Source organism: Rutilus rutilus, assembly GCF_951802725.1.
Source record: "Rutilus rutilus genome assembly, chromosome: 17".
NCBI classification, from domain to species: Eukaryota; Metazoa; Chordata; class Actinopteri; order Cypriniformes; family Leuciscidae; genus Rutilus; species Rutilus rutilus.
This window is the reverse complement of record NC_140230.1, coordinates 36291384-36316171: the sequence shown is the minus strand read 5'-3', so window position 1 is coordinate 36316171 and position 24788 is coordinate 36291384. Positions and strand designations below refer to the sequence as shown.

The following is a 24788-nucleotide window of genomic DNA, read 5'->3' as shown; positions in this document are numbered from 1 at the left end:
AGTGGAGATTTCGGACTTGGAGAATGAGAGAAAAGTCATTTTGAGAAAACGGGCTTTAAAGATTTATATCAGCCAATGAGATTGCACATTTAGAGTTAAATCCCCCCTTTTACTTTCACGACTGGTTGCTGATAAAAAGGAAATGAGCATATTTGGATCCGACAGCATTGTACAGGAGAGAGAGAGCTTTCCAGCGGTGTGTGTGATGACAGGGAGCAGACAGAGATCACGGAGCGATGATTTACAACGCCAACTTTTGTTGAATTTATTAGAAATCTACAGACGCAAACAGACAAAGTGTGGTAAAATAAAGACCTAAATGTGTATTTCAGACTTTTCACCACAAGTTATTGAAGATAAATATCCCAAAATCTCAAAATTGACCAGTAAAAAAAAGATGTTTTTGCCTGCTGTGTCTCGCCTTAAGATGTAATTTAATTTATCTCTTAATTCCTTTTATAACCGTTTTAATTTCCCTTGCTTTTATTGTGTTTATTTTCTATGCAAAGCACTTTGAATTGCCATAGTGTATGAAATGTGCTATATAAATAAACTTGCCTTAAAATAGCTTGACTGTAACTACACCCTTGCCTCATTAATAAATCTTTATAAAACGTAACGGCGTATAAAAAAATTACAATATTCACAATGTACTAATATATTTCACCTGATGAATGCAATGCAAGTCGCTTTATGTAAATATTAGGATTACAAGTCTGCTAAATGCATATTTAAAAAAAAAATATGCAAAAGTAAAAAACGACGTGTAAAAAAAGCGTGTCATGTGAGATTTGTCTTGAAACGCACTGGAGCGAATTTCCACCAAAAGCTCACAGCTCTCTCAGAAAGAGTCAGATCTGCTGAACTCAAACACAGAAACGGCGAGACTTCTTTCCTCGGTATGCAGAGAGATGTGAGCAGATTTTTATTTAGACTTTAATATATCAGCCTGCATTATTGATGGGTTTAAAGGGGGCAAGATTAAATATAAAGCACAGCAGCCGTGAACCGAGTCTAGAATACAGGGCAGTGAAACACTCGTGATCCTGAACACACACTTCACCCACTATTGTACCAATGCACTTTACATTCACAACACTGACGGCTGCGTTCATCTCAAGCGCTGCATTGCATTCAAGGCATTTATTCTGCAAGTTTGTGTATCGACAGACTTTACCATTGAAACGGTGTTCTCAGGCATAAGTGTAAAGCAGAGAACATAAAATCACATTAACAACGGGGAAAACACTCAAAGCACTCGCAGCAAACACAAACGGGCGACGTAGTGGCGACAGTAAAAAAAATAAAGAATGGTTGAAACGAGAAGCATTCTGGACTTATAAACTTGAATAATGGAATGAATAAGGAACTAGATCTTTGTTTTTCTATAATGACATGTTGATTAAAAAAAAATATATAATTTATATTTATATTATAAACAGTATATACACGCAACACAATTTTCATACTTTCATACAACACATTATATAACCACAAACTTTTTGGGGGGAAATGATTAATCTTTGCACACACATACATACATATACATATATACATATATATATATATATATATATATATATATATATATATATATATATACACACATATATATATATATATATATATATATATATATATATATATATATATATATATATATATATATATATATATATATATATATATATATATATATATATATATATATGTTAAAAAAATAATATTATTAAAAATATATTTATAAATAAATAATATTAAATAATAAATAATATTATTAAAAATATATTAAATTAATATACTTTAAAATGTAATTTATTTTTTTAATGCCAAGCTGAATTTTCATCAGCAAGTACTCCAGTCTTTGGTGTCTTATGATCCTTCAGAAATCATTCTAATATGATGATTTGATACTCAATGATGGAAACAGTTGTGCTGTTTACTATATTTTTTTGGAATACTTTTTTCAGGATTCATTGATGAGTAAACGTTAACAGCATTTATTCATAAAAACAGCATTTATTCAAAATAAAAACATTTCTAACAATATAAATCGTTACCATCACCTTTTATCAATTAAACGCATTCTTGTTGAATTAAAGTACTAATTTCTTTAAAAAAAAAAAGTTATTGTTCACAAACTTTTGAACGGTAGTGTATATTGTTACAAAAGATTTCTATTTTAAATAAATACAGTTCTTTTTAACTTTTTATTCATCAAATAATCCTGAAAAAAGTATTCCAAAAAAATATATTAAACAGTTTTTTTTTTTTTTTAACTGCAGGCTTGATGAGCATAAGAGACTTCTTTCAAAAACATTAAAAATAGTAATGTTTCCAAACTTTTGACTGGTACTGTATATATACACAAACAAATACATATACACACACGTGCATGCGCATATATATATATATATATATATATATATATATATATATATATATATATATATATATATATATATATATATATATATCTGGTTTCCGACCGCACCACAGCACAGAGACAGCGCTCATAAAGATAATAAACGATATTCGCTTAAATACTGATTCAGGCAAATTATCAGTGCTGGTACTACTCGACCTCAGTGCTGCATTTGACACTGTCGATCACAACATACTTCTGGACAGGCTGGAAAACTGGGTGGGGCTTTCTGGGATAGTCCTAAAATGGTTCAGGTCATACTTAGATGGGAGAGGTTATTATGTGAGTATAGGAGACCATAAGTCTGAGTGGACATCCATGACATGCGGAGTCCCTCAAGGCTCAATTCTTGCACCACTCCTGTTCAACCTGTATATGCTCCCAATGAGCCAAATAATGAGAAAGAACCAAATTGCTTACCACAGCTATGCAGACGACACACAGCTCTACTTAGCCCTATCGCCTAACGATTATAGCCCCATTGACTCCCTGTGCCAATGCATTGATGAAGTTAACAGTTGGATGTGTCAAAACTTTCTTCAGTTAAACAAAGACAAAACTGAAGTCATTGCGTTTGGAAACAAAGATGAAGTTCTCAAGGTGAACGCACACCTTCACTCTAGGGGTCAAACAACTAAACATCAAGTCAGGAATCTTGGTGTGACACTAGAGTCAGACCTTAGTTTCAGTAGTCATGTCAAAGCAATAACTAAATCAGCATACTATCATCTGAAAAATATTGCAAGAATTAGATGCTTTGTTTCCAGACAAGACTTAGAGAAACTTGTTCATGCTTTCATCACCAGCAGGGTGGATTATTGTAATGGACTCCTCACTGGCCTTCCCAAAAAGACCATAAGACAGTGTCAGCTCATACAGAACGCTGCCGCCAGGATTCTGAGCAGAACCAGAAAATATGAACATATCACACCAGTCCTCAGGTCTTTACACTGGCTCCCAGTTAAATTTAGGATTGATTTTAAAGTATTATTACTGGTATATAAATCATTCAATGGCCTAGGACCTCAATACATTGCAGATAGGCTCACTGAATATAAACCCAACAGATCACTCAGATCATTAGGATCATATCAGCTAGAAATACCAAGGGTTCACTCTAAGCATGGCGAGTCCGCTTTTAGCTATTATGCCAGCCGCAGCTGGAACCAGCTTCCAGAGGAGATCAGATGTGCTCCTACAGTAGTCACATTCAAATCCAGACTCAAAACACATCTGTTTAGCTATGCATTTAATGAATGAGCACTGTGCCAATGTTCGTCCGACTGTTTGTACTGTATTTTATTTTGTATTTTTCTAAACTGTTTTAATTATTCTTATTTCTTTTAATTATTTTAATTTCTTCTATGTAAAGCACTTTGAATTGCCATTGTGTATGAAATGTGCTATATAAATAAACTTGCCTTGCAATATATATATATATATATATATATATATATATATATATATATATATATATATATATATATATATATATATATATATATATATATATATATATATATATATATATATATATATATATATATATATATACATACACACACATACACATACATACATATATATATACACACATACACATATATATATATACATATGTGTATGTATGTATGTATGTATATGTATACGTATACACATATTTGTGTGTATGTATGTGTGTAAATATTTATTTCTAATAAAAATAATTCATAAATAAATATCTAAATACCATTATGGCATTTTCAGAAAAATTATAAAATGATTGTTGCAGAAATAAATGCAAAATCCAATTATGAAACACACACACACACACTCTCTGACACACAAACACACACATATACATACGTCAACATTTGAAGTGGATCAAACAATTTCATCAAAGTTGTCCAAAGACAAGAACAGGTATTGTTCAAAATTCACGTATAACTTTGATGAAAGGTTTTGATCCACTTTTTTAAAAACTTTTTAATCTGCAAATACGAGTGAAAAGCTCTTGCTGTCGAGCCCTGAATCCAGGGTTATTCACTAATGAGACTCACCATAAATGAGCACCACAGACTCTTCGATGGCGTGCTGATAGCTGAACTGCGAGTCCAGAAGAGCTCGGCTGACGAAAGACCCGTAGAACGTGGACTGGTACCAGCCGACGTGAAGATGGTCGATGTTCACGTGCCGGAGACTCCTCATCATCTCCATCTGGTACTGAACTGGAAGAGACAAAGAGAGAGAGAAAATGAGTTTATATCTGCTTTATGAGAAATGATGGTGCTGGGTAACGAAAAGTTTGACATTTCCAGGGCCGTTCATTAGTCAAAGCGAAAGGCTTCGAGCTGGTGCATCATGGGAGATGCTGGAAGAACAATGGCTGGGTGGGTTCCCAGTATCACTTTTCCCCAGTGCACTTTCATTTGACCAAAAGCACTATAACACAGTGACTTCCCAACATTGTGTGACGGATTAGAGAGCACCATGTCATTATAACGCACCTATATCGAGATACTAGCACAGATATGATACAAATGTAAATTATTATTGGATGACATGTATAAAGCATAGACAACATGCCATTTAAAAAGGCAGAATAACTATTTATTCGGATTATAAAAGGAAGCAAGAAGAAAAAGCATAACATTAAAAAAAAAGCATATTTGTATTAGATAAAAAAAAATAAGATTAAAAACTGAAATAAATGTTTTTTAAAGTTGTGCTTAAATTGTATGCAGTGTTTAAAAGCAGAAACAACGCTCATATCTCAGTTAAAGTGCTCACACAAATACAAAAAGTGTGTTACTTGAACTTTAAAGTTGTTAAAATAATTTCTAAGTTTATGAAATTTAGTTATGCAGATGCTTGCCTTAAACTGAGCGTCACACAGAGGCGTTTCATTCCTGAATGAATGAATCAGTTGAATGAATGACTCATTAAGAGTGTCAAATGCTTCGTTTCTGAATGAATCAGCCGTTTGAATGAACTGATTGAAACTCAATGACTCGCTCATTAAAGCTACACTGTGTAAGATTTTCTCCCATCTAGCAGTGAAATTGTATATGTAACCAACTGAATATTACTGTCTAGCCCCTCCCACTCCGAGGGCGTTTTAACTCCTACGGTGGATGAATTATTCCAGTCGCGAGTAATCTCCCCCTCGTATTCGTCACGGCGCCACTGAGTTAAAAGCGCGAAAGGCGAAGCTTGAATTTCCAGATATGTCCCTCTTTGGCTAATGTATTTTCAAGATGGAGGCGCAACATGGCTGCCGCCATTCAAGCGACTCGCTCGTGTGTATTCTGAACGACAGATTCTATGCTTAAAAAAAATACTTGATTAGTTGGTGGAAGTAATTACACATAAATGAGCACATATAATTTTGAAAGAACAAAGTGTTTTTTGCTAAGAATCAACTTAAATTACACAGTGTAGCTTTAACAGTGACTTGCTGCCACCTACTGGCAGTTTTAATTTCACATATAAAGTGTAATTTCAAAATATCAATAATCTACATTTTATGTTTAAACATCAAAACATTATTCCTGCATGTGAAACTGCTGGTTAACCTCTGATCTGCATTAAACGGTCTGTGTGAAAGCATCGAAACACCACTTTAGACGCAGATTCTGTGTTTCCTCTGCAGCGCAAAGATGAATTTTGATGATGGCGATTTCATTTGAATGATAACAGCCCTATTGTGTCGTATTATTTTTATAGAATTTATTGATTGTAAGAATTTGACTCAGAAGATGGTGCATACATTTATTTGGGTGAAAAATTAAAATAATAAAAAAAGCCTTTATAAAAGGTAAAAATGCCCATAAAAGGTAAGAATCTTTTGGAAAAGATGATTTCTGTCACTGCTGTGAACTGACCACCACACAAAATATTGAGAATATCAAAAACTTTAGTAGTCAGCTGTTCACGGCAGTCCTAAACCTGACAAGATACCAACACACTCAGCAAAATATCATTTAATTATCGTCATCAATAAAATCCCAGAAAATAGAGATATAATTGTCAATATCGCACACCACCTACGAAAACTACATCCTAATCCAATAAGCCTCAAGGCAAATTTTAGGTGCGCTGTCTGTAAAAACACAAGTCAAGCCTCTGCAAGTTTGCAGGAGTGATCCGCAGCCAGACAGAAGAAAAGAGACAAGAAGGGCAGCAGATTATGAGGAGAGATGTCAAGTCTGCAGAATGCCAGGTGAAAAGGGGACAGCGTGAACTTTAACAAGGATTTACACAGGGACAGCTCACTTTCATATGGAGAGGAGAGAAGCAGAACACACGAGACCGACTGCTTATAAATAAACCCAAGGTAATGTGTAGTGCACACTCCAGGAGACAGCGCTAAAGACACTGGGATTCTCTCAGAGGAACTCGAGTCAAACACATGCACTGGGGAAAGTTTAATTGCCTGTGCCAAGCTTTTCCGGTGGGATAGAGAAGCGTGGGATGACTCGAGGAACGTCGGGATCCTGACATGCTGTCGCCACTCGTGGCTGTGCGGGATTACAGCTACACCGGATGAAAGCGGGAAAGAATCAATCCTCATTGAAATTGCCTTGAAGAACGTAACGCCGGCCTAAAGTTGATGGAGCATTGGGTTTTTCTCCGGATTTAGGATGGGCCTGAAACACACTTCATTCAACAATACTTCCTTGTTGAACACAATTATGTAAGCCATTGCGCTTTAATGGTTGTAACAAACCTCAGAACTCAATAGAGTTAGTGAACTTCAGAAGTTTCTGGCCAGTTGATAATACCTAGAATATTAAAATCGACTGCTGGCGGAAGATCCTTCTCCTATTTAGCACCTAAACTTTGGAACAGTCTCCGTAACATTGTCCGGGAAGCAGACACACTCTGTCAGTTTAAATCTAGACTGAAAACGCATCTCTTTTACCTGGCATTTATATAGAACATTATACATTTCTATTATTCAAATCAGTTAATTGATTATTAGACTGCATAGATTACGACGGCCGGAACCGGGAACACTTCCTATAACACCTGATGTACTCATTACATCATAAGAAGAATGGCATCTACACTAATGTTAGTCTTTCTGCTTATTCCGAGGTTTACTGAAGTCAACCAGATCCGGGCCGTATCCAGATCAGATGGTGGACCTGCACCTGGACACGTCCACAACGCATGATGTAGTCGGCCGGAACCGGGCCGTATCCAGATCAGATGGTGGACCTGCGCCTGGACACGTCCACAACGCATGGATGTAGTCAGCCGGATCCGGGCCGTATCCAGATCAGATGGTGGACCTGCGCCTGGACACGTCCACAACGCATGATGTAGTCGGCCGGAACCGGGCCGTATCCAGATCAGATAGTGGACCTGCGCCCTGGACACGTCCACATCGCATGGATGTAGTCAGCCGGATCCGGGCCGTATCCACATCAGATGGAGGACCTGTGCCTGGACACGTCCACAACACATGATGTAGTCAGCCGGATCCGGGCCATATCCAGATCAGATGGTGGACCTGTGCCTGGACACGTCCACAACACATGATGTAGTCAGCCGGATCCGGGCCGTATCCAGATCAGATGGAGGACCTGCACCTGGACACGTCCACAACACATGATGTAGTCAGCCGGATCCGGGCCGTATCCAGATCAGATGGGGGACCTGCACCTGGACACGTCCACAACGCATCCCTGAAGTGCCAGCCTCATCAGCCCTGTGAAGGCCCCATCGACACGACAGCCATCGGCACTGATCCTCAACAAACTCGTCTCCATACCGGCGTGACTCCGATCTTCAACCAGATGAAACTGGATGATATTCTGATTGTTCCAAACCAATCTGACTTCTGACCTGTAATGCCTGAATCATAATCACACACTGTTCGCTCGTTGACCAGAGGAGAACTGAGCGACTGAGTCTGGGTTCTCACAAGGTTTTTTTCTCCCTTCTGTCCCTGATGGAGTTTTGGTTCCTTGCCATTGTCGCCTTGGCTTCTGGCTTGCTTAGTTTTTTGGCTTGCTTAGTTGGGGACATTTAATATTCAACAATATTACTGATCTGCCTTAAGGTGGATGATGCAATTTTCTTCTAGAAACAAACCTTGTTGTATTAATTTTCATGTTATCACTGTGAAGCTGCTTTAATACAATCTGTATAGTAAAAAGCTCTATACAAATAAAGGTGACTTGACTAGACAAAATAACATCCATGTTGAAAAGCAACACTTACTTGCATTCAGACATTTCAAAATGCAACAAACCAAGAACGTGTTTGCATATAGAAGTATTACATTCAACAGCACAGTGTTTTTACAGTCTCGAGGAAGAACAGCCTTCGGAATCACAAAACAAAATAATCCAAAAGACACAAAACTATTAATCAGAATGGATTGAATCAGTCTCAACAGGTGTGTGTCTCAGGCCCTCTTGACCTCTCAACAGCATTACATCCACAGACACAATATTTCACCAAACAAACAAACTCTCATCAAATATCAAGAGGATTAGGCCTCGATCACAGTGTGTGCGTGTGCAAAGGACAAACTCAAGTCTAAAATTGGTGTTGGCTAAATAATAAAAAGCATCAGATGAGATCCGTTAACTATAATATCTCCCAGAGGAGACTGAAGCGGTTGACGAACTCAATCTCACGTGTGCAGGAAAGCATGTGCACTGTTAAGATGAGTCTGTGGTGAAGTCAATTCTACAGAAAAGACAATGTAATTTCTACATGAAAAAGGTAGTTCAGGCAAGAATTCAAAAAACAAACTAAAAGTAAATCCTATATTAGTGCTCAATTCAAGCAACGATATAAAGTTAAGTAAAACCTACTCAACTTTTCTAATACTGGTGTTCCCATCATGCACTGGGGCATGAATTATTAATAAAGGTTGATTTCACACATTCATACTCAAAAACGATCTATCAGATGTCACCATCGCTGTGTATTGTGTACCAAGTATTGAAGTCTCTGTGTTCAAATGCTACTTTAATGTAGATACAGTATGGAATCTATACAATATCTATTGTATTATTTACTTAGATGTTTCTAAATAAAGCATTCACTTTAAAAGTGTGGTTTAATTCTGTGTTATATTGTTTGAGAAAAAAAATGAATTGTAAAATTTACTTAAGTAGATGCTACTTAATTCTATATGTGAAATTAAATTAAATATAATTAAGTAAAATTTACTTTAATCCTACTCCTAACAATATGTGCCATTAATATTTTATTTTGAGTTATTGTTATTGAATAATATATTTATATTTATTTTAGGATTTATCACTTATTATTATTATTATTATTATTATTATTATAATAATAATACAATATTTTACAATAATATCTTCTATTATTTATTTTAGGAGTTATCAGTAGTAGTAGTAGTAGTAGTATCAGTAGTATTGAATACTATAAGCTATTTATATTTGTGTTAGGAATTATTATTATTATTATTGAATAATATATGCCATTTATCTTTATTGTAGGAATTATTACTATTGAATAATATAATGACAATTACATTTATTGTAGGAATTATTGTCTTATTACTATTATTAAATATTCCACCAATCACACGTAACGACGCACTGGCGAAACCGTTCCCTTTGCTATCGGCATCTTGCGGATCGGATCGGTCCCAGAGCTGCGAGCGTGGAATACACCAAGCACAAGCGTTTGCTTTGGCAAATTCAAGCGTGCCCATCAGGCCTAACAACTAAACTCATCAGTGCTCGCTCCTGACAGGCGACGCTGAATATGAATGAGACCCCGAGATGTAATTTGTTCCTAAACTCTTGGTTGGCTTCCTCCGAGCGAATGCACGAGGGGGGCGACGTTTTAAAGAACTAAATTGAAGCCAAACAAGCGATTCAAATCTTCAAGCCCCAAAACAAACACTCTCAAGGCCCTGCTTCCAGTGGAAAACCAGCTCTGCCACAGTAAACAATCCCACAGTGCTGTAGCAGCGGATGAGAATGAGGCAATACATTCAGCCGAGATGCAATTTGCATTCCTATGGAAGCCTCACGATGACACTTCATATCAAACCCTCTAAAAATACCCCTCTTAAATGAGACGAGGACCTTAACGCAATTTTTACAAAAGCCACCAGATGATGAAACATCACAACAATGAGCAACAATGGCTTTTACATCTACAGCAAAACATTCAATGTTTTTTGGGGGAAAATACCATATAATGTGGGATGCAAATGCTAAATATCAGTCGTTGGTTACAAAACCTTTGCATTAAAAGGGTGAAACATCGCAAGCAGGGTTTGAAATTAAGTTTTTCACTCACCGGCCAATTTTGGCTACTAAATTAAGTGACTGGCCATTCAGAACTTGAGTGAGTGAGTGAGTGAGTTGAGAGAGAGTTGAAAGTGAGTTGAGAGAAAGTGAGTTGAGAGAGAGAGAGTGAGTGAGTTGAGAGAGAGAGAGTGAGTGAGTTGAGAGAGAGAGAGTGAGTGAGTTGAGAGAGAGAGAGTGAGTGAGTTGAGAGAGAGAGAGTGAGTGAGTTGAGAGAGAGAGAGAGAGAGAGTGTGAGTGAGTTGAGAGAGAGAGAGTGAGTGAGTTGAGAGAGAGAGTGAGTGAGTTGAGAGAGAGAGTGAGTGAGTTGAGAGAGAGAGAGAGAGTGAGTGAGTTGAGAGTGAGTGAGTGAGTGAGTGAGTTGAGAGAGAGTGAGTGAGTTGAGAGAGAGTGAGTGAGTTGAGAGAGAGTGAGTGAGTTGAGAGAGAGAGAGAGTGGGTGAGTTGAGAGAGAGAGAGTGAGTTGAGAGAGAGTGAGTGAGTTGAGAGAGAGAGAGAGAGAGAGAGAGTGAGTGAGTTGAGAGAGAGAGTGAGTGAGTTGAGAGAGAGTGAGTTGAGAGTGAGTGAGTGAGTGAGTGAGTTGAGAGTGAGTGAGTGAGTTGAGAGAGAGTGAGTGAGTTGAGAGAGAGAGTGAGTGAGTTGAGAGAGAGAGTTGAGAGAGAGAGAGTGAGTGAGTTGAGAGAGAGAGAGAGTTGAGAGAGAGAGAGTGAGTGAGTTGAGAGAGAGTGAGTTGAGAGAGAGAGTGTGAGTGAGTTGAGAGAGAGTGAGTTGAGAGAGAGTGAGTGAGTTGAGAGAGAGTGAGTGAGTGAGTTGAGAGAGAGTGAGTGAGTTGAGAGAGAGTTGAGAGTGAGTGAGTGAGTTGAGAGAGAGTGAGTGAGTTGAGAGAGAGAGAGAGAGAGAGAGAGAGTGAGTGAGTTGAGAGAGAGTTGAGAGTGAGTGAGTTGAGAGAGAGTGAATGAGTTGAGAGAGAGTGAGTGAGTTGAGAGAGAGAGTGAGTGAGTTGAGAGAGAGAGTGAGTGAGTTGAGAGAGAGTGAGTGAGTTGAGAGAGAGTGAGTGAGTTGAGAGAGAGTGAGTGAGTTGAGAGAGAGTGAGTGAGTTGAGAGAGAGTGAGTGAGTTGAGAGAGAGTGAGTGAGTTGAGAGAGAGTGAGTGAGTGAGTGAGTTGAGAGAGAGTGAGTGAGTGAGTTGAGAGAGAGAGAGTGAGTGAGTTGAGAGAGAGTTGAGAGTGAGTGAGTTGAGAGTGAGTGAGTTGAGAGAGAGAGAGAGAGAGTGTGAGTGAGTTGAGAGAGAGAGAGTGTGAGTGAGTTGAGAGAGAGAGAGAGTGAGTGAGTTGAGAGAGAGTGAGTGAGTGAGTGAGTGAGTGAGTGAGTGAGTGAGTGAGTGAGTGAGTGAGTGAGTGAGTGAGTGAGTGAGTGAGTGAGTGAGTGAGTGAGTGAGTGAGTGAGTGAGTGAGTGAGTGAGTGAGTGAGTGAGTGAGAGAGAGAGAGAGTGAGAGAGTGAGAGAGTACATACATACACAAAGTAGTCAACATTTGAAGTGAATCAAAAAAGTTCATCAAAGTTGTCCTGAGACAAGAACGGGTATTGTTCAAAATTCATGTATAACTTTGATGAAAGGTTTTGATCCACTTCAACTGTCTGTCTGTCTGTCTGTATAAATAACATATATAACACATACACATACATTCTTTCATCCTCATCATCAAAAATGTGTTTTACGTGCACAGATCAACAGTACAAAGAACATCAAATGCTTTAAAAAGTGAGTAAACATAACCCGCCAAATTGGCTCGTGATTTGTCAGCGTTACCCGCCAATGTTGATTTGTACCCGCATTTGGTGGGTATTGAATTCAAACCCTGATCGCAACAATGAACACAATTGCTTTTACACCTACAGCAGAACAACGTTGGTTTGGGGGGGGATATATTGCATACCATATAACGTGGGATGCAAATGCTAAATATCAGTCGTCGTTTACAAAACAAACATGCAAGGGTGTCCCTTTACATAAATGCCTTTTGAACAAGACGATAACTCGCTCCCTTGATCTTCACAGAAAGCTGAAGAGAGCCGGGAGAGAGCAAGGAAAGCTGGGATTGCAGAGCATTGCATCCCATTGTTGTGACGACTAAGGGTTTTCACTGAGGCTGTATCATTCAAAGGCTTCTGTGCACAACTGGCACTTGAGGGTCAAACCCCACCCGACCCGAGTTACTCAGAGTTACGCCATCACAGAAAGAAACATTACTTTCATGAAACCCTGGGCTGTGCTGTCAAACCTCGAGTGTGAAACACAAGCCGAGTGGGAGGCGAAGACGTCATTACCTGGACGAACGCTGACATTGGATTTATGCCAGAAAATTCTTCCCCTGACGAAATCCACCATTAGTCCAACACGGTCCGTCTATGTAGAGTGACACAGGTAATAAGAGCTCGTGTCAGGAGGGAGAATAATTTATTGCCTTTCTTTAGACCCGATTTCTAAGTGTCAGGGCAAACCATGAATTCAGTTTGGCAAACAGGCCCGTCAAACATGAGAGCAATAACTGGCGTCTAGAATTGCACGCTTTCACATCCAGCACTTCTCGGGTCATGTTCCGCTAAGGCACACGCTGTAATTCATCAAGGCACGGAGTTGCAAATGGATTGCTTATTATTGGCCAGGCCTGATAGACTTGAGCCTTAGGCCAGAAGACATGAAGCATAATGCCAGCACACTTTCATTCGAGACTCTTTTCCGCACGTCCATTAACAGGCTGGCGACGCCAAACAGAAACGGCACACGAAAGCGAACATCAAGGGCATGTTTTGAGGCGCAGGTCCATCTGTAATGTGTTCTCGCACGCTTTAAACACTCACGACACGCTTCTGATTTACGAGCGATTCGCGGTAGTGCAAGAACCGGCCGAGGGAAAGATGTTCCTGATCATGTTAGATAACGTTCGAATCCTTGGGAAATACGCATAGGTGGTCGATTACAGGCACTAAAATAAGCAATAACCAAACCTAATGTTTGGGTTCAATAATATTGATCCAAGGTTAAAAAGAAATGAGTTAAATGGAAAATATATGACTTGGAAAACTAATAAAATAACAGTAAATTCTGTAAAATGAAATTCCAGGACTTTCAAGGACTTTTAAAGCACTACTATCAGGACTTATCAAACAATATCTTTAATTTTATTTGTTTGTTTGTTTAACTCAAATTACATAAATATGGTCTCTGATGTTTCACTTCATAGAGATCAATCCACTGAGCAGCGCTGTCAGACATGGGAAATATCCCCTTTACCATTGAAAGGATGCTATGACAAAGATATCCTTATTCAAACAGATTTTTTCCATGAATATATGATTGTTCTGAAGAATTAAAGTTGTATTATATACTTTTCTTAAACTTAATATGCTCATAGCCATGCGAAATAGCGATATGAAAATTGACCGATAACGATAACCGATAATTCTTTATATCTGAAAGCCGATAACCGATATATTGGCCGATAAATCTAAACCCAAATTATATAATTTTTGAGAGCCTGATTAGTCTCATCATTAAAAGCCATGACCTAAAACACACAATTATAATGTTCTCATGATAATTTTATGTAGCCGATATGACGGATTTGCGCTGCTCATGTTGCACTGAACTGTATTTTCCTTTTTGAAGTGATTCCAATCATATTAAAACCATCATGTTGAACATCTGAGGCATCTGAAGCGTCTCAGCTGAAGGAAATAATCCATTATTTATCAGCTTTAATATATCGGGCAAATTTTCTTATCAGGCCGATAACGATAACATTAAAACTGAACATAATATCGTCCGATACCGATATGGTGGCCGATATATCGTGCATCCCTACTCAGAAAAGATGCAGCGATCATTTTGCGTGAAAAGATTGTTGTTGTTTTTTTGTTTTGTTTTTCACACACAAAAAAGTGAAATATTTTCAATTCAAGCACTTTTCAAAAACTTTCAAAAATATGGTTTCAAGGGGTTTCCAGGACTTTAAAAAGTCAAATTCAAGCACTTGTACGAACCCTGAAATAAATGACTGTCAAAACACGACACGCATCTGATTTACGAGCGATTCGCAGAAGTGCAAGAACCGGCCGAGGGAAAGATGTTCCTGATCATGTTAGATAGGAGACGTCCTTGGGGAATCAGCATGGATGGTCGATTGCAGGCACTAACCAATATAAGCAATAACCTGTTTGGGTTCAATAATATTGATCCAAGGTTTTAAAAAAATGGTCTAAATGGAAAATGACGTCAAAAAAATTAAAATAAATAAAGACTGTCAAAACACCACAATTGGAGGACAAGGAAAAAAAGCACTTCATTTTCTTCAACATGTCAAAGTATTTTGAGTAAATCAGCCTTTCTTTTAAACCAAACTGTTCAGAAATTTAACTCAACATTGATTCTTATTAAAGCTACTATTAAAGTTCTGAGTCAAGAGCAGGGAATGATTTTCTCTGCTTTTATGTTTTATTAACATTAAAGGGATAGTTTCCCCAAAAATGAAAATTGTCATTTACTCCCTCAAGTTGTTTTAAACTCGATTAAGTTTCTTTCTTCAGAAGAAAATAAGTTAATTTAAAGAATGTAGAATGAATTAAATGTTTGCTTTCACTTTTAAATCGCTCCCGATCAAATAATTGTGATATCGCACACCCCTAATTGGAGGATAAGGAAAAAGTGCATTTCATTTTCTTTAACATGTCAATGTATTTTGAGTAAATCAGCCTTTCTTTTAAAATCAAGTTGTTTCAGAAATTAAATTCCAACTGGAAAAGAAATTCTGGCATGAAGCCAGATATGTTATGATAACTCATTTACAATGGTATTGCATTGCAAGAAAGTTTGATGTTATTGTATTGTTCCCAATACAAGAAAGTTTCCCATTCATGACGGTGCACACAAGATTAACAACCACTACGAACAGCTTCATCTACACCATAGCCGAAGATTCATGCCTCAAATAACCAGAGAGCCACAGCGACGTTTAGACAAATTACAGCCCGACGAGTCAAACCAGAACCTCCAAGGCTAATCATCATGGATTCCAACTTCATTTTTCCTCCCAATGAACCCTGAAAATGAGCCACAACCAAACCGAAAGACAATGCCACGGCTCCTCCAGGCCACAGCGGTGACAATCAAACAGATCGAGATCTGCATTATACATGCGTCTCAGCTTTCCAAAGCTGCAATTCTCTAATTTGCTACGGCTGTGCGTGATGGGACTGCAAAATGGCCCATCCGAAACGCCAGCTTTTAACCCCAAAATAAATAAATATTATAAACCAGATGATTGGAAACCACAACTGTGCACGTTCAACCCACAAAGGTCAACACCGGGGCCTTTGACACACACCATTCTTCCATTTGGAGTAACAAAACGTCTCCCGTCGGGGCAATCGACTGCGTCACTGATTCTGAAAATCACTAAATCTGCCAAGCCCAACACCAGATGCAGAACGGGATTTTGGGTCATTAAGCACAAACCATGGTGAGAATTAATACGAGACAGCAGGCCAACAGCATTACCTCACTCTAGAGCCTTGTGGGCATTAGTCAGGGTGAACGCCATATTTAATTTAACGCAAATGACACAGGCTTTGGCGTCAAGCATTTAGACAGCAAAAAATTCAGGATTGAAGAACTGGCTCTTGCTCAATTCATCAGTGTGGTGTTCAATTGAATTGGTGACAGAAAGTTAAATTAGAAACCGAACGCACTGGAAAAGGAATTTACTGAACTTCAACTCAGGTAATGCATTCTGTGAAAAAGCGTTTTTCCATCCGAGCCGACTTATTAAATTATGAAATTTTAAACTTGTGTATCTGGCCTACAAACCCTCAAGACTTTTCAAACCTTTCAAAAGAACTTTTCAAAAACTTTGCTTTTCTAGTTCAAAATAGGGTTTTGAATTATTTTATTTTTTTTAGGCATGTTAAATTTTAATTCTACTTTATTACATTTAAACAAACTGCATTCAAATACACGCTGCTAACTCTGGTATTAAAAAGGCATTCTCACTTTAATACCTCAGTTTTTAAATCCCTCACCACGAGCATTAAGTCAATAAAGAATTAGTATGACTCTTAAAGTCCCCCTGTGGTGAAAATCAAGCTTTTAATGTTGTTTATGTGTCTATGTGGTGATTTTAATGTGCTTTAAGACAAAGCATGTGTAAATTCATAAGTCGACACCATTGCTGAGTATTTCCTCCTTAAAACTGCAGTGAACCAAAGACAGTCTCAAAAACACGCTTTGAAATCGCTGGTGTTTCTGACGTCACAAACTACCTTGTAACCAATCAGATCAACGTGTGATCGTCAACCAGTGGATCTCTGAGCTGAGTGAGTGGAGGCGGGGCTCATTCGCATATTCATAGAACCGCGCATACTAAATGAGGCAAGGGTGTCGAGTTACATTGAAGATATTTTAATGCATAAAGAAATTTTCTTCAAGGAAGAAAAACACTTAAATATATAATTTTAGTGAGCAAAGATGAGTTTTAAGGGATGATATGATTGACTACAGGAGGACTTTTGGTTCCATTGTGTTTTGTCCTGTCTAGTCAAACAAAAAGAAGTGTCTTTTATTAATTCCCATGTCCATTCAGGGTTAGATTAACCCACAACCAGCCTAAAAACCAATTAGTAGTATTTGAAAAGTAATTTTGCGCATCTTTAACTAAGTGGATTTGGTGGATTTAGATGTGGATCGGATTCAACAGTCGGTTTATAAAAGCATTGAGACGCCAGCAAGGCGGCATGGAAAACCTCAGAAAGCGAGCGAGCCGCTGAAGAGAATCCCACGGGAATAACGAGGTGCGCTCACAAAGCAAGAGAAGCAGAAGGAGGGGCGAAGAAGCACAACAGCTTGAATGATGGGATGTATTTGTCAAATGAAGGGTTGCTTTGGTCGAATCTTGTCCCATTAGAGGCACAAGATATTGACTTGTATAAACCAGCCTGATGTTTATTTTCCCCTCTGCTTTTCCGCAGCGCTGCGTATAAGGGTGTCAGGCACACACAGGGCTCTCTTAACTAAGATTAATTGCAGCTAATCTGCGATGCCCGGTGGAACAGAACAAAGCGAGCCTCAGATCCTATTATGCTGCCGCTCGCGAGGAGAAAATGAGCCGGCCGACGACGGACGAGATGTGGGAGCTCGATGTGTTGTTTGCTTCCAGTCACACATGCATCTGTCAAGACGACGGCAAGAAAACACGTGCGCCGGTGCGTCACGATGACATTCCCGTCGCATTTCACACAATCCCTATCGCTGGCAAGCCCTAGAAAGGAGAACAGAAGGAATATAGGTGTTTGTGCTTTCCAAACGCCATCCTTGTGCACATCTGCAGATGATTTCATGTTTTTAAATCCCCACCACAAGCGTTTTTAAGTCAATACAGAATTAGCATGAGTCCCCCTGAGGTGAAAATCCAGCTTTTAATGTACTTTATATGTCTATGTGGTGTTTTTAATGTGCTTAAACCATGTGTACATTCATAAGTCGACACCATTGCTGAGTATTTCCTCCTTAAAACTGCAGTGAACCAAAGACAGTCTCAAAAGCACGCTTTGAAATCGCTGGTCTTTCTGACGTCACAAACTACCTTGTAACCAATCAGATCAACCTGTGCTCGTCAACCAGTGGATCTCTGAGCTGAGTGAGTGGAGGCGGGGCTCATTTGCATATTCATAGAACCGCACATACTAAATGAGGCAAGGGTGTCGAGTTACATTCAAGATATTTTAAGGCATGAAGACATTTTCTCAAGGAAAAAACACCTACAGAAAGCGTGCCTGGTGAGCCTCTAATTACCTGTAGGAAATTCAATACCACAACATCAGAACCAGGACACAAGCAGCGAGAGCTCAGGGATTCGCTCATCCCTCACCAACAAGGTCTTCTTGTTCCTCGTTCACATCTGCACTAGGACTATATCTTCTCTAGACTCTAGAAGAGGACAAATGCAGCAATGAACCACATGGTTCACCATGAACTTCATATTTCAGGCAGTCAATTAAGGGGGAATCCTCTTGGGAGGCGAAACACAATAACTGTTTTACGCAGTGGCTTATGGCAGCCGCTGGATGAAATATGGCCCTCCGGAGATCAGATTATAACCAGCATTACCCAACAGCCAAACACTAGAGCTACTGTCATTGCTTTATATGCTCATATTATCAGTTTTATGTTTGGCGTCTTCACAAAAGGAAAAACGAAGACCAATCTGAAATTACTTGAATGGCAGGTTGGATGCTTCAAACAATTAAAAATGTTCGTTAACATGCATTAGGCTTTATGAAAACACATTTTTACAATATCGAACCCCTTAACTGTGGCCGTCCCGCTAGCGCTCTTTTTTTTAATCGCCATTTTTCATATAACATGTAATTATCACAAATTATGTATCATTCAAAAGCATACAAACTCAATTCAAATTGGATGTTGCGTTACCATAGAAACGGTACTCTAGATTATTTTAGTAAGCTCCTCCCTTATTGGGCAGTGTCAGGTTTCATTTTACAACATTTATTTTAACTACTTTATATTCAAAACCCTTTCTAATCTTGATAAATCAAATATCGTCGGAAAGGTCTGAGTCTCAGGGTTCCATATTTTGTAATAGAAGTGATATTTAGACCGAAATGTATTAATTGGACAGGAGAATGCATCAAGAAAAAATAAAGTGTCACCCAGTGTCTATTTTTAGTATTATGCCTAAAAAAAAAAAAAAAAAAATTCTCATGGGAACTTCAATTTTTGTAATATCAAATATGGAATACAACTTGGTTAGACATATGGCTTTGATTTTATCGTAATTTTAGAGATTTTTTTTTTAGAGAAATTTCTTTTGATTTACAGTAAAGTTTTACTTTTTTTGAATTTCATACTTTAATTTTCTTTAGTGCTTTTACTTCTTTAATCTATCTTCTTTAAAACAAGACCAAAATTAGGTCTATTTTCCAAAGCATTCTTGAATTACAACCAGTTAAGTTTGGATATTGCATTTTCATGTTTATTATCAAAAAGGGGGATGACAGTAAAGGGGTTAAAGGTAATTTATGCAATTGTTCTTTACTTCCTATAAATATGCTATACTAGAATAAATGTAAATGCTGTAAAAATTGTTAGTTTGTGATACCTAATGTAATAACCATAAAAAGTTACCAGAAATTAATCATCCAAGCCATTCCAGATTGTCTGGTTGAATTTTATTTATTTTTTGGTAAAAAAATAAAATAAAAATAAAAATAAAAAATAACATTGAATTTAGTAACTTTATTTTGATAGTCCACTTTAGACATTCTAAATAGTATAGAATAGTAGACTTATAGTAGACTATAAGTAACTTTAAAACTACATGTCGACTTATTCTACTAACCTGAAACTAAAAGTCTACTAATACTCTAATGAGAGTTAGCAATCATGTAGTAACTTAAATGCAAGGTTACACTCTAGACATTCTACTATAATCAATACTAATTTACAAATTAAGTTTTAAAATCTCCCAATGACCAGCAGGATTGATTTATTCAGAACTAAAGCCTGAAGCCCGAACTCACTCTTCCACCGCCTTGCAAACGCTGCCATTTCCTTCTGGAAATGCAAATCAGGCTTGTAGATTAATTAGCCAACGTGATACGATTGTGACATGTCAGTTCACAACCTTTCATAATTTGACAGATGGCGTTTAATTCTGTCGACGTGTTGGCAAAGTGCGACTCCACTCGCTCTGCTGCGGTTCGGCTGGAGCGCTAATCTGGAAAACACTCCGCCTGTCACAACCTTCTCAACCACTGTTTACAACCAATCCTTCAGTCTGCAATGATCCAACTGAAGAAAGCATTGAAATGCTCATGTTAGCATCTCACAATTATACAAAATCACAAATGTTCAATGCTACATTTTCCAAACTTATTTGGTTTATACTTGCATCTGGATTCAAGTCAAATTATGACTACCATTCTTCTTGCATAAATGCCATTTAGTCGTTCTTAAGTTGCCATTAAGTAAAACTTTTTAAGAGTTTCTTGTCAGTTCTGTAAAATGAATACTAGAGTAAATGTATTGGTTTATAAATAAACAAACGTTATTGCCTGTATCTGAATTCATTGAATTTTTGCTACATCTTCCCAAACACATAAGGTTCAAAATGCCCGATTTAATGATTTAATTATACAGTCATTTGGGATTAATTGATAAGGATTGTTAAAGTCCACGTTAACCAGAAGTTGCAACCGACTTCAGAATATTCGGAGAGAACTTGAATATTGGATGATAAAAATAGAGGGGCGTGGCTTGATTAACTTGCACTAATGAATCGTTTACCACAAGACTAAAAATGTGCGCTAACAAAATAAATCGGGTTGATTTTGATTTCATGCCGTCTTTAATAGATAGCTTGTTTTATTTAATGCCATGTCAGCATCTAAGGCTATTTTCATGGCAAAAATGTGATTACAAAAATACAAATATCATTTAAATACAATAAAACCAAGCAAACAAACACAAGAAGTCATATTATATAAAAAAAAATTAAAAATTAACATGAAAAAATCCAAAACCTTTTCAGGCATAATCTTACTAAATAAGTCCTCAAGTGAAATATCTTCAAAAGAGGATTCTACTTGTATTAAACCCAGGACAGCCCAATAAAATGTGTTTAACAGAGAGGGGGATCTTACAACACACGCATAGAGTTGGTCTTCAGCTTTAAGCAAAAAAGCCTATGCATGAGTCAAACTCGTGTGAGCTATACGACATCTGGTGAACACCACTGGACCACATCTAGTTTCAATAGTGATTAAAAGTCTGAAAGTTAGACATTTTTGGATGAATTTCATATAGCTTATTCTTGCCACTTATCCAATATACAGTATACCGACTAATAATAGGTCTCCATCTTTATTATACGTCCCTGCAAAAGCAGTTTCTCCTGTTGAACTGATATTTGTATTCACAGAAATTTTCCCAAAAACAAGAAGCTCCAATTCTATTTTCTAAGATAAAGAAAAAACGTTGTGGTTAATTAACTAGCACGAATTAATTGTTTACCACAAGACTAGAAATGTGCACTAACAAAATAAATAGGGTGGATTTTGATTTCAAGCCGTCTTAATATTATACGTCCCTGCAAAAGCAGATTCTCATGTTGAATTTATATTTTTATTCACAGAAATCTCTCAAAAACACAAAACTTTAATTCTAAAGGCCAGGTTTTGCTTGTCTGTGGAGAGCGACTTAAGAGTGATTGGAAAACACAGACATCAGTGGCACTCGAGACGTGACTTCATGCGTTCGAGAGCTTCTGTTCATCCGACTCTGGAGTCACGACGGCGTGATTCCCGGAAGATACGCGCTCGTCACTGTGGCTGATCCTCCAGCACTCGTGATTAATTATACTTTGAGAGATCGAGGTGCAGAGCAATCCGCTAAAACCCTGGACGGGACACATTCAGTGGTGGCATCAGGGACCATTAATAAATCAGGCCATTTAAGTAGAAGATGGGAACAGCGCCAGGGTCATGATGGCGGGCCACGTCCCCTGAGAATCCAAACGGGAAATGGCTCGTGATTCCTCACTGATTAACTTACCCTTAAGGTGCGCATTAGAGCCGAGGTTCAGGAGTCCGACTGGTTTCCCGGCGAAACCTCTACAGGTTTACAATTAAGTTTTGTCAGATTACGGTCGAAATGTCAAAGTCAAATTTAATTCTAAAGTCAAAGTCCCCCTGTGGTGAAAATCCAGTTTCTAATGTCGTTTATATGTCTAGTGGTGTTTTTAATGTGCTTAAACCACGTGCAAATTCATAAGTCGACACCATTGCTGAGTATTTCCTCCTTAAAACTGCAGTGAACCAAAGACAGTCTCAAAAACACGCTTTGAAATCGCTGGTGTTTCTGACGTCACAAACGACCTTGTAACCAATCAGATCAACGTGTGATCGTCAACCAGTGGATCTCTGAGCTGAGTGAGTGGAGGCGGGGCTCATTTGCATATTCATAGAACCGCGCATACTAAATGCAAGGGTGTCGAGTTACATTCAAGATATTTAAGGCAATGAAGACTCTTTTCAAGGAAAAAACACTTAAGTGTAATTTTGGTGATCAAAGATGAGTTAATAGGCTGTATGCCAGCCAAACTTATCCCCGCCCACAACATTTTTAGGTCGGGAAGTTCGGTCTGGACTTACAACAAAACAATTGTACGGACCAATCAAATTGTCAGGGCGGGCTTTATACGATGATGGACAGATGATCAACAGTAACAATCATCCACGTCACCAAAGAGCGCCTGGGTTGAATTCGCTTACAACAAAGATGGCTGCCGCTGGAGAATTGAGATTTTCACAAATAAGTCAGATAGAATAAGTGCATATTTGGCGTGCTGTCCGAGGAGAGGGCGGGATCGGTATTCGGCCTGAACCCAAAGTACTCCCCCCGTATTCCTGGCTGTGGAAGAACAAGCCGAGAGTGAGTGGAGGGATGCTGAAAACTGTCAAGGAATGTTAGGCGAGTTGACAGTGCATAAATATATGCTTCCTCTCATGCTGATAGGGTAGACATGGTAAGAGTTTGATGGCAAGTTGATTGGATTAATTATTTGAACGTGCGTATCCTGAACTTTATGAAACGTGTAGATTCCGCCATCGCGTCTGTTATAGAAGATATCGACAGCACATTCATTTTAAGAGGAACAGAGAACCGCGATCAAGGCATTTGTCGATCGGAAACATGAATGAAGAACATACGTCACTTACTCTGTTGCTCTGATTGTTTGTAGGTCTACCCAATTGAGTGCAGAGGCAATTTCCTTCCTGGTTCGGTTGAAACACACCCCATAATCACAGCCCAATGGAGCAGATCAGACTCACATTCTGACTAGAATCTGAGTATGACGACGTCAGGCTAGAGTTTTAAAGGATAAAATGATTGACTACAGGGAGACTTCAAGTTGAGTCACTTTCAAAATGGAAATGGCAGATTGAACTCCCAAGAAAGAAAGAGAAAAGAAAATGTGGTAAACTATGGTAACCACATTAAAAGTAAAAATAACTGATTTGGAACTGTTGAATTATTGAAAATGAATGCCACTTAAAGTGTCATACCATGACTGGATTAGCACCTCATGGATTTTCAATAATTCAACACATTCCATCACCTATTTCCTATTTCCTAGTCCTACATATACCATTAACATGGAATAAAATTACTTGTGCTGTGTTTTAAGTCTGTGAATCGCACACCCGGAGCAGTTAAAAAGCTTTTTGAAATCGAAGGACGTGCTTCAAGCCAGAGAAGTGTGTATTTCTTGTTTGTAATTTCACCAGTGTAAGTGTAACCACCGCACACTTCTTCCCCGAATGTGCCGAATCTGCAAAAGCGCGAGTCTGAGAGGATTAAGAAAAGGAGAGGGAGGCAAATCCATATAGCCGGAGACTTAGTAAACTGATTAATAAAAAAAAAAAAAATTAGCCAATCACCATCAAGTATTTCCCTTTCAGCGATTAGGAGCGTTGAGAAAAGTAACATGGCGGAGGAGGCTATCTTCCCTTGGTATATCAACCAATCATCGACCAGATGTGAATTACGTGATATTAGTTTGAACTGCTGCCGCTGATGTACCTATGAAGAGTAGAGATATTGAATATTTGATTCAGGCCAGCTGACAGGCTTGCCTGGGCCAGGGACGAGATAATCTTAGATTTTGAGTGTACTGAACTTCAAATCAAATGACAACATAACATTTTGATCAGTGGCCAAACCATTTTTGTGTTGGGTGTGGGGGTGGGGGGGTTCTTGACCACTATTTCAAGGACAATTAGGAAGAAAACAAATAAAAAGCTTTTACTTAACTCAAATATTACATATTTTTTCCACAAATAGGCCTATTTTAAATTTTCTTTTTTTAATTATTCCATAATTTAATGAGGGCCCAGTTCTGGGTTTTGAGTCGCACAATAGCGTGATATGCGGTATTATCGGCATTTATTTATATTTATTTGTTGCTATATAAATAAGTGTGACGATGTGGTCAGCAT

General features: G+C 38.1%; 1 protein-coding gene across 1 annotated transcript in view; it reads right to left on the bottom strand.

Annotated features, from left to right (window-relative positions):
* Positions 1 to 24788, bottom strand: part of eif3ha (eukaryotic translation initiation factor 3, subunit H, a) — a 71929-nt gene that overhangs the window by 23743 nt on the left and 23398 nt on the right. Inside the window, exon 3 of the mRNA XM_084385792.1 lies at positions 4465 to 4632. Within this exon, the coding sequence (XP_084241918.1) occupies positions 4465 to 4632 (168 nt within the window). The remainder of the gene's footprint in view (positions 1 to 4464; positions 4633 to 24788) is intronic.